Below are 12,092 nucleotides of genomic sequence, written 5' to 3'. Positions count from 1 at the left end.
CACAAAGAGTTGAAGCGATAGTCAGATACTGGCCTTAAGTTTATGGATGATGGGACACATATTTAAATATTGGAAATATGGTTAAGTAACTTAGATTTCCCCAAAGGGGCCATATTAAGAAAATGACCATTTGTAAAGGGAAAGTATCATTTCAAAAAAAGTTATTTAGAAGTAAAAGACTGTTGTATATAACTGAACATTTCAGTGGATGTGATCAAAATGTAAAATATTATGAATGAGATGATAAACAAAAGCCGTTCATTCATTTTCACAAAGGCAGAACACTTTGAGACATTAAAAAGGCAGTGCTACTCACATCCTGAGCTACCGTTTGTTGACACCAGAGTCAAGTTGGAAGGCCATGGGTTCCGAACAATATCTTGCCAATGAATTGTGTCTGCATAACAAAGAAATTTGTTCTGGTCTACATAGACTCCACCATTGAGGATTTCTGTATTAAAACAAACAAACAGATTTTGGTGATGAAAAGGTAGTCAATAAAAATGATTTTTACTCAAACTATTTTCAATGTTAAAGTTATTTTTACTTTGTTAATAGCCAAGATATATTTTACAATATCTTTTACTGATTCATACAAATCGAGAAAGAAGTTTAAAAGATTAAAAAATACAAAGAAAAACAACCACTCATAATCCAAACACTCAGGAAACATTCTTAACATTTTGGTATAGACACTATCAGTCTCTATACTGTTGTTTTTTTCTATCTGAAGTTGGAGTAATAGTCCACATAATATTGTTTAATCTGCTAGTTTTAATATTAAATGGTGAGTAGAGGTAATTAAATATTATTCTACAATATTTCTAGAGAGAATACGATATGACAGAGTATAAATAAAACAGTATTTATTTGACCAATCCCCTCTTGTTGATTCTTTAACTTATTTATTATGAATTAGTTCTTTAAAATAAATTTCTGCAAATGACATTACAAGGTCATAGAATATGGATATTTTTTAAACTTTTGGTATGAGTTGTCAAATTTCCCTTAAGAAAAATTGTTTCGGTCAATGTAACATTGACTAGAGTCAGTAGGTAGTAACTAGCATAAAATGGAAGCAAAATTAGTGCTTAAATCACAAACATGTTCTTTGTTTCAAATAGAATAAACAGAATTGCCAATTATTCTTTAAGAACAACAAAACACAAGATATAATAAAAATCTTATGGTTCGTTGGAACAATGGCATGACCATAGGATAAAATGCATTAATGCCAATTTTTACTTCTTTATCCATTTCACAACACTGGCCTTAATCCGGTAACATCTCCTTGAACAATGGTTGATCTATTCTCTTTCAGGTAGCTCTAAGTTATCCAGAAGATATCTATTCTCTTTCAGGTAGCTCTAAGTTATCCAGAAAAAAAAAGTAGATATTACCTCTAAAAATACTATTCTTATTGTTTGAAGAAATTGGTTTGAAATATACATAGAATCTTCCTGCCCAATATATACCACATTTTCCTTTCCTGTTTAAAAAAAGAAAGAAAAAAAAAAAGGCAATAGAAATCCTATATCAGCCTATAAAGCTTTCGTTACAAGTAACAAAAACCAAATTATTGAGTTTAAATGGATAGGAGATAATTTTTCTCACATAATAATAAACCTACAGGAGGCAGTTGCAGATATTAGTTTAGCTACTGCACAGGATCCACAACCTGCTTTGTGTGATGGCTTTATTCTCTTCTGGCTCAAGATGGCTGCTGCATCCAAAGTGTTTTTCTGAATTTGAGGCATGTGAAGAAACAAGAGCAAGCAAGAGACTTTCTTTTAGTGAGGTTCCAACTATCTACTTGGGAAGAGATGCTCTCCTTATGGACTATGTCTGCATTTCACTGGCCAGAACAATATTCCATGGCCATTCTTACTGCAAGAGAGGCTGAGGAAGCAAGAATTTAGGTGGACATATTACTATATGAACAAATTCCAAAGAGGCTCTGGTGTTAGTGAGGAAGAAGAGGAACAGAAATATTGGCAAGGCAAGAACCTGTCCCCCAGGGTAGCCTTGAGAAAACCATCTCTGCTGTGCAGTATTCCCAAGCTAAACTTTAAAGAGTCACCTTAAACAAAAGAAGAAAATAAAAAAATGAAAGGAACATGTATCACCATAAAAGAGGTATTTGTGGAAGCGAGATTGGTGGACACACCTAAATTGCTTTACTGTGTTGCATGCATAAAATCCTCCAGATTTATTTTGACATTGTAGGGCTTTCCACATTTAAAATCATTCCTATTTCCATCATCGACCCTTTCACTGACTATTGGTTTCATTTTCTCAGGTGAGAAAAAAAAAAAAGAAAAAGAAAAGAAACAAAAAGAAATTTGATCATCCTTTTACTTCTAAAACCCAGTTCATTATTTTTTATAACCTAAACGTACAACCTTTGCCAAAGCAGAAGAGAGATGTGAGACATAAGAAAGATTGTGAAAATGAATTTCTACATTAATGTTTAGCATTAAGTTTCTATCTTAGAAATGTGACAATCTCATACTAATAGCTTTCGCTTGAGACATTAGGTGATGCTCTTCTACTATAGGAATATTCTTTGTTAGGTGACAAAGAAAGGAGATTTTGACTGCTATTCTGGAAATAAACGTTATTTTTCAGTCTACCTTTAGAAAAGTTTCACTTAAGGAAAAAAAAACACATGAAGAGAAAAGATAATAGCTCAAACATTATAGAAAGAGTCTATATTTTTCAAGAGTCACATTTTAATTCATATAGTTTATACTGAAGAATCACAGTATCTATCTCTAACTTCCTATCTAGAAATATTCAAATAGAATCAGATATCATACTGAATAATAATCTCATCAAATCCCTCTCTTCAACAATATTAATCTCCTACCAATGTTTACATTTGTTTCTTAGAAATATTCTGTTCAAGAGCTTAGTTTATACTTTGAAAAGGATTGAGAAAGGAGGCAATAATAATTCTAATATAATCTTACATGTTAAAATTTCAAATTAAGACTATAATCATGATCAATTTGGATATACTTTTATCATCCTAAACTCAAAACCCAGCATCTGCTAGCAATTTTGGTCAGAAGGATTTATAAATTTTTAGTATTTCATGATGGATAGTTTATTTATGTATGTGTGTATTTTCCCTGAAAAGTCTTTTATTTCTTTATGTTTGGCTTAGATCCTATTCTGTTGCAAAATGTCAAACCCCACAATCAGAAAATGTGTGTTTTATTTACTTTATAGGAGAGTTTTAATATATACTTTTATTTTACATTTTCTTTTGATCAACTTGATTACGTAAATATATGTCAGGATTTAATGTTACAATTGCATTTATTTATTTGTAAAGTTTACATTGGTTTTATAACTTTATATGGTTTTTAAATATTGATTTAATAAGTCTTTGTAAGGAAATATTCAGTTAGATTTAATTCTGAAGTAAGAAAATCTAGGGAAAGGTATTGACCCTATGAGAAAGTTGTTAGAGACATAGATTATTTACTGGATAAAAGGGATACCTAATGTTTATGCCTCGATTGATTATAGAGTTTCGATTAGAAAGAGGAACAAGGATTAGAAAAAGAGAACAGTTTGGAAAGATATTTATCCAAGAAGATACCAGAAAAATGTCTGGCTATACTTTAGATCTATTTTTGCTAACACAAGAACAGCAGAGTTTTCCGGAAGTATTATTAAAGATTTATTGGAAGGTACCATCTGTGTTACACCAAGAGTTTTCCCTCCCATTAGCATGAAATAAAGTGATTAATAATTAAATTTTAAAACCATGATGAAGACAATTTCTAATTCTAATCAAGTAATTCTAAACAAATGAGGTACATTTTTGATATTCAAACAAAGATGCATCCAACCTAGACAAATGAAAAGACTCGAAAAATGTTGAATAAGTAAATAAACTCAAGGTAATCTTATTCCATTGTATTTTCCTTCCACTGTAGAAAACATATCAGAGTAAATTAAGAGAGACAAATAGATTCTTAGTCATTAGAACAATTGGTAGAAACAGGCTGCTATGAATTTTCTTATCATATTTTATAAAAATATTTCCAGCAAATTCATAAAAACAACACTGTGTCTTCTTAATAAATGTCATGGTTAAACATAGCAAAATATATTAAATCTGACATTCTATGAAAAAAGCCTTTCATTTCTGAAAAATTCTAGTAAACACTTAAATATGTTTGTGTCTCAAAGATTTCCTACTAGATTAATGAAAGCAAGTCACGTAAAAATACTATGAATCTATTTGTATTTAAAGTAAACTGCAAACCACACTGCTCTGCAATATGTTGAATTTAACATATAGTACACAATTGTAACTAAAATATTAGATTAAACTCAATGAAGGCAAGGAGTATTTTTCAGTGCTGCATCTGCACCATCAAACCTGGAATAATAGTTACTCAATGAATATTTGTTAAATTGGGCTGAAAAAAAAGTACTGTGGATTTTGTCACCAACATTGATCAGTTAACTTCTGTTATAGTTCCTAATTTTAAATTTATACTGATGAAATTAAAATAAGAATGAAAGTTATATTTTTCCATAAACACTCTGTAGCTCATCTTAACTGGTTCTATGTTTCAAGTCTGTTTTGTTCAAAACTGTATCTCCAGTGTCTAGCATTATACAAAGCACAAGTTAGATACACAATCAATATTTGCTTCATGAAAGAAAATCTAGTATCTTGAGTATAAAAAATATATTTTGAGTAGAATAATCTATAATATTTTGAGTAAAAAAAATATATATATCTAATTTTGAGGTTAGAGTTTGTATAAGCTGAAAGATAAATTATAAAATACTTTTAGTTGATAATGCACAAAATTACTTCAGGTGGTGTGTTTGATATTTACAGGGCACCTTTAGACATGTTCATTGGTATCCCTAAACCTATTTTGTGCATCAAATTTGATTATTTATCAAGTGAATAATAGTGACTTTGAGCTACCCTAGACATACCAAATTCCCCCAAACCTGTGCAAATAATCTACCATATGCTACACAGAAGTTTAAGAACATCTTTTTATATTGAATCATAAATCTACCTCATATCATTCCTTAAATTATCTGTTAGAAAGGTGTAAAGTGCCAATACATGTTAAAGAGGACCTAAACTACTTGTGTCCAGTCCACAAAGAGTGTCCATTTGACCACTGCTTCCCTAGATTCTCAATTGCTTGAGTCTAATGAAGAAGGAAATGCTTGTGTTATTTAAATAAGTTCTTTTGTATTCTTTATTTCTTTTCAAATGCAAGTTAATATAGTGAATTTGGGATTGAGTGACCATTAAGAGAATTGTTGACATTTTGCAAACATATTCTCTCAAAAGAAAATGTGGTAAAATACTGAATCAAGGCTTTTTCCCTGCCCTGTATGAAATAGCCTAATTGTGATGTAGCATCCTTGCTGAAAATACAGATTAATATGACTTCCTTACCAGGTTTTAGAAGTTGACAAAATTGCTCTGACCCCTATGTAAAATTGGTAAGCATTTCATTAATAAGACGATGTCTTTCTCTTTTTACAAAATAAAGATTATAATTTTAAATGCAGTTAGCTATAATCCACTTTTGTCTATATGATTGGTATTGATAGTAAACATTTTATTTCTACTCACAAAGCTACCAATTGTGATAATATAAGAAAGATCTAATAGGCAAGAATAAAAAAACTTAACCTCAATTCCTGATTGTATATCCAAATGTCTTGTTTTTCCTGGGTGAAGCTCTAGGTCAACCTTAGAATTACAGTGATAATAAAAATAAAGATTAGAAATATTGCACTTGTCTAATTGCAGTCTCAGTAGGGGATGTCTCAGTAGTGCATATTTCAGATTTACATTGCCTATCCAAGCCAAAGGTCACAATCAAGAGGTCAAAATCCAAAGTGACAAAGGCCCATTTTCAAGACAAAGCTGCAGGAAGCAGTTACTAGATTTTCTCAGACATAAAGCAATGTATCCTTGTCACTGTCAGCACCTTAAGCCACACAAGTCTGTTGGCAGATAATGATACAAAAGTAATAAAGCTCACATCATCCACCTATGATACTTAATACATCATCTCTGGAATAGACTCAGTCTAGAGATTCCTGTATCTTTCCCAAACCTGGACCTTTCAGCTGGGAACACAATGAATTGCTGCTACCCCACTGGGTCAGGACTCAAGGTTTATTATTAATAAGCTGAGACGCTAAAGGCTAATGAGAACTGGGTGCTTGAGGAGACAATGGCTCATTCATCATCAATCAAGCTTTGAAGTTTTTATACAGATGATTTAAGGAGAGTTGAAGTGTGCAAAATTGAAATGTCACATTTGTATTGGGAGTGGAGAGATGGTGATAATGTAAATGAGTGATGTAACCTGTATTTCAGCTCGATGATCAGAGTCAAAAGCTCATGGATGCAGATACCAAACGTTAAGAAGTAATAGTGGACAGTTCTTCGATCAGAACGAGGCAATTTCAAGAAAAAATTATTAGATTCATTGGCTGTAAATCAACTTGAGATGGAAAATAATAGCAAAAATATCCTGATATCAACTAAATGGAGCTCAGTGATGTTCTCCATAATGTTCTAAGTGATTCACACACACTTCAGGGTCCACTACAATTCTTAGCTTTCATTATGTTTCAGCTTGAGTCTCAGCTCCTCTGAGAAGTCTACTACAACCAACTACTTTTTAGAGGTTAACTGACTTTTAGGACACATTATCTAAGCTACTCATATCACAGAACAAATACTGCCTTACCTTCATTATTCTTTTGTGTTCTTGTCTCCCTTATCATATTGTAGGTCTGTAGAGGATAAGAGCCATGACATACATTTTTCTGTGGCCCTAGTGCCATAGAAATGGTCAAGCACATAACAGAAATTCAAATGTTTTTGATGATTATTATAATAACATGATCAGAACATGACTGGCGTTTGTAAATGTTTTTAGTTGCTTAATTGATAGAATAATGTTAGTGCTATCTCCTCCTTATGCAGTAGATAATAAATCACATAAAATATTGAATAAAATTAGTGTGACCTTAATGCATTAATTATTCCTATCCATTAGAGATGTAGTAATCCACTTAAGCTCATGGATAATCTCTAAAAAACTTCAAAAATAAATTTTGTCTTTTAACTTTCCAAATTATAAATACAAGATTTCTTTCTCAAATTGTTCTCTAACATCATTTATAATTCTATATGTACCAACATATTTAATATTTTTATTCTCATAATTTCTCCTAAACTTGTACTCCCCTGCACTTTCTTATTTCCGTTAATATCAGGACAACATTCTATAAAAGAAAAATAGTTGATCCTTGAACGACATGAATTTGAACTGTATGAGTATACTTACACAGATTTTTTTTTCAATAAATACTGTAAATGTATTTTCTTTACCTTATACTTTACTTAATATCATTTTCTTTCGCTAGCTTACTTTATTGTAAGAATGCAGTATATAATATAATACATATAACATACAAAATATTTGTTAATCGACTGTTTATTTTATCAGTAAGGTTTTGGGTCAACAGTAGGCTATTCGTAAAGTTTTGAGGGAGTCTGCCTGGGGAGCGTCAACACCCTTAACTTTCATGTTCTTCAAGTATAAACCGTAGACTCAAAACTTTAAATTTATCATTAATTCCCTCACCTCTATATTTAATCAGTCATAATATCCTAAATAAAATTCCTCATAATGTCTATTTTATTACATTCTTTTTATATCTACCACTATTCCTTAATTTAGGTTTCACAATTTCATACCAGATGCAACAATATGCAAGACAGATTTCTGGAGAGGGCAAGTTAGAAGCAAAAAGTTAACAGGAATAATGGATGTTGGGACACAAGTTCTCTTTCACTAATTCGTAAGTAATCTTGCACCTTCTGGATATTTATAAGACATAAGTCTTGTGATTGAACAAATATAAACCTTTTTACAAACTTTTTAAGTGTAATATACATACGTAGATGTGCATACATCACATGCAATATATTTTTACAAACTGAACACACTTATGTAACCAGCACCCCAATCAAGAAATAGAACATCCCAGCATCAGAGAAGCCTTCATCACACTTTCTTCCTCACATCACTCCCTTTCAGAATCTTTATCATGACTTTGGACAAGATCACTTTTACTTATTTTTGTATTTTACATGAATGGAATAATACTATATGCATTCTTTGTCGTTGGCTCTCTATTGTTCAACACTATGTTTGTGAAATTCATCCATATTGTTCATTTTCATTGCTGTATGGTATTCTCATTTTGTTTGCTTGTTCTACATTGATGGGCATGTGGGAGTACTTTCCACATTTGTGTTATGACCAACAGTGCTGCAGCAAACATCCTAGAATATGCCTGTTGATGACTTTATGCATACATTTATGTTGCACACATACTTAGACATGGAATTGCTGGGCCATAATGACAGTCAGTATTCACAGTGCTGTCACCAATTTATGTTCCCATTAGTAATATATGAGAAGTCTACTTACTTAACCTTGTCAACCCTGGTTTTCTTTTCCCCCTATCTATTTAATTGTAGTCATTCTGGTTGGTGTGAAGAGTTATCATTTTAATTTGTATTTCTCCATCGATTAATAAAGTTGAGCCTGTTAAATACAATATTCGAAGTGTAATTTTTCAAGGGCAAGAGGTCTGTTTCTGTTTACTTGAGAAAGGGTCTCTATGTGTGAAACACAAAGCACTGTAGAAAAGCTAATCTCTATTTCAAGTTATTGGTAAACAAATAAATTAATGTACCAAATGTTATACTCCAAACTTTTAATTTATTTTTTTGTGGGGGAGTCTGACTCAACATTTTGAAAATGGCAATTTAAAATATGTGAAAATATATTAAGACTAAATCAGTAATTATAAAAATAAGGAGCAAAGTACGCATTCTGAAAGATAGATGAAAAATTCATATTAAGTCAATATGTCTCTAATAAGAAAGATGAACATTATTAAAGGTATATACAAAGAATGAGAAATTTAATCTTTTTGCTATTACAATAGAATACCCCTTTAAATAAAGATCAAATATTTTTATTCTCTTATCCACCATAAAGCCCTCGTTACAGACAACAATCCTCTTAAATAACTGCTCCAAGTTTCCAGAAAATGTAATTGCTTCAGTAGAACAAATCAGAGTTTAATGTTTTCATTATCAATAAAGGGGAAAGTTATATTAGTCCCCAGAAATGATTTGTCTCTTTTATTTACAGGCTTTAATACAATAAGCCTGGGATATACTACAAGGTCACTTTCAAATATCTCACCTACGATATTAGTTTGTATAGTTTTAATAATTCTTCTTACAATGTGTGATTTCTTCACTACTTTTTTAGAGTATTTCAGGAAAGTACGATTTTTCCTGATGACAGTAATAATAAATAATATTGCTGTGTATGTTTCTTGCTGGCAAGCTAGGACTTGCAACTAAAAGATAAAGTAAGAGCAAAAAGAATAATTTAATCTTGTAAAGTGATTAAAATTTTGAACATCAATATTTTTTAAAAGTTATATAAAAATATTAAAAATAACAAATACATGGTTTGGGGGCCTAGTATCTCCGTTCGAATGCTTAATAATGTTAATATTAAAAATAATAAATAAAACAACATTTTACTAGGAAATTTAAAAACAAACTAAAATGTAAAGGAGCTGGTACCAGAGCACTTCTAAACAACACAAGTGGGCCTAAATTAGATGTTTTTAATAGAGTTTTAATCTAGAGAAAATTAGAACAGAATGATTAAATAGCAGTTGTCATCATTCTATAAAACACTGGTTTCAAAATCTGAAATATCATGGCAAAATGAAAGAGGATGTAGCTCTGGAGTTAGGTTTGTATAGTTTTAAATTAGAAGACATTACATACAGTAAATTTATACTTAAACTCTACGCTTTTTACCTACACATGTATATTGTGTTTGTGCATCTGTCTCCACGTAGCCACCACCCTAGATAAACACAGAATATTTCTATCACTCCAGAAATTTCTCCTTGTTCCTTCGCAATCAAGCCCCCCGCCAAGCCACTGTTTTGACTTCTGTCACCACGGAGTAGTTTTGCCTGTGTATTAAGTTTATATAAATGAAATCATACAGAATGTATCCTTTTCTCTTGCTTTTTTTTACTCAAAATAATATTTTTAAGATGTATATGTTGCCTGTATTAGAAATTTGTTCATTTTTATTGTGTATTATTCCATTATATGAATATGCCACAATTTGTTTATAGATTAGTTCATATTTTAAGAACATCTTTGCTATTTTTACCTGTGTGATTTCAAGCAAGTTAGTTTACATTTCTTCTCTATTATCTGTAAAATAGGAATAATAATATTTACTTTGTGGGGTTATAGTAAAAATTGTAATCATGTATATAAAATACCTGATCCATACTAGGTGCTCAGAAAATGGCAGCTATTTGAAAATAGGTTATTAATGTAGTTCAGGAGTCTCCATATCCAAAGTATTTAAAAACATATATGCACAATGGTTGAAGTATGAATCTTTTGGGAGGAAAGAAGACCAAATGGAAACTTCTGATAATCAAATGAAATCCTCATAAATTAAGTTTGGTGCATTGTATAACTAGTTTAGAGCTAGATACATTGAGCTGAAATATTATCAAATATATTTCTCAAGTTAGTTAATAAACAAAATTGGAGTTATCTGTATTTTATAAGATAAACTGTACCTGAGGACAAGATCATAAATTCTGTAACTTACTCTTTCTCTCACACTGAGGAATCCTGGATATCTAGATGTGTTTACCCTTAGAATCATTTCTTGTTATTTCCGTAACTGAATTCTGTGACAGCATTTAGAGCTGTTAGGTTTCTCTCTCTTCAGTTCAGGTCGTTGCATAGTTGCACAGGTCACAAAGTCTCCGCTGGAAATTTCCAGGTGGTCTTTACCTCCATTGCCACTACCACTGTGCTTCAAAAAAATTAGGGTAAATTCCAATGGACAAGGACAAGTAAGCTGGCTCTTATTGCAGCAGAATGGATTAATGAGGAAACACAGAACACTACTAAACACATTTGTGTAGCTCAGGGTTGAGCAGGGAGGTGAGATTGCTTCATACTTCTGTTTGAATTTATTTATTTTTTTATTAAATCAATAATGTGGGTAATAAAAATTAGATGTGTACCAAGCACACTGCTGGTTGATATAGAGAAAGAAAAGCCATTGTTCTTGAAGACAAGATGGAATCAAATACTATATTTACTCTGAGATTTTAAAAGTTTAAGCTATATATTTAAAATATTTGAAGAAAAAACTCATTAAAATTTCTATAGAAATTACTAATATCATTTCTAATGAATCATTATATTCTATGGCTCCTAACAGTACTACTCTTGTTTTTCCTCATTTTTAAACATTATTTTTATGTTGTGACATTTGATGTCATAATAGAATAGTCTCTACTCTGCCATGATATAGCTCTGTAATCTGTGTTATCATTATCATGTGTTTTACATTAAGATACATTTTCATCTTAGAATGCTTCCACTTTCCCAGTATTAACAAATGTAACTTTTAAATTATTTGAGGTATTTGGCTTCTCTTTGAGGCTGGATGTGAAGAAATGACTCAGTGCCAAGATGCCTACTGGTTCAGTCAAGATGTCAACATTCAAAAAGGGGACACTATTGCGGTATAAATAACTGCACAAGCTATGGAGTCAGACTGGTAACCATGACTCCATCATTGATTACCTGTGAGACTTCAGTCATATTAGTTATCCTCCCCAAGTCTTAGTTCCTTTACCTGTAAAATTATATTTGTAAAAAATCTAATAATTCCTCTCTCCAATGACAATTGTAAGGAGAAAATGAATATATATAAATGCTCACTATAGTGTCTGTCACACAGCAAATTTTCAACTGATCTATTATTATTATTATTATTATTATTTATCATTATTAGAAAAAGAGTTCTCTGGTAAGCACATGCACATTATCCTGATTGACAATTTTCTCTGCTTTTTCTCATAAATACACATTTGAGAGAGCTAAACCTAGGTAGCAAGATTAGGCCACATTAGAATATGTG

General features: G+C 31.2%; 1 protein-coding gene across 1 annotated transcript in view; it reads right to left on the bottom strand.

Moving 5' to 3' along the window:
• The window catches only part of ERBB4 (erb-b2 receptor tyrosine kinase 4), a 1,016,037-nt gene that overhangs the window by 339,678 nt on the left and 664,267 nt on the right, over nt 1-12,092 (bottom strand). The window contains exon 4 of the mRNA XM_011358660.2: nt 317-451. Within this exon, the coding sequence (XP_011356962.1) occupies nt 317-451 (135 nt within the window). The remainder of the gene's footprint in view (nt 1-316; nt 452-12,092) is intronic.

The sequence above is a fragment of the Pteropus vampyrus genome, unplaced genomic scaffold (assembly GCF_000151845.1).
Source record: "Pteropus vampyrus isolate Shadow unplaced genomic scaffold, Pvam_2.0 Scaffold42, whole genome shotgun sequence".
Lineage (NCBI taxonomy): Eukaryota > Metazoa > Chordata > Mammalia > Chiroptera > Pteropodidae > Pteropus > Pteropus vampyrus.
Note: the sequence above shows the minus strand (reverse complement) of the source record. Positions and strands in the feature narration are given on the sequence as shown.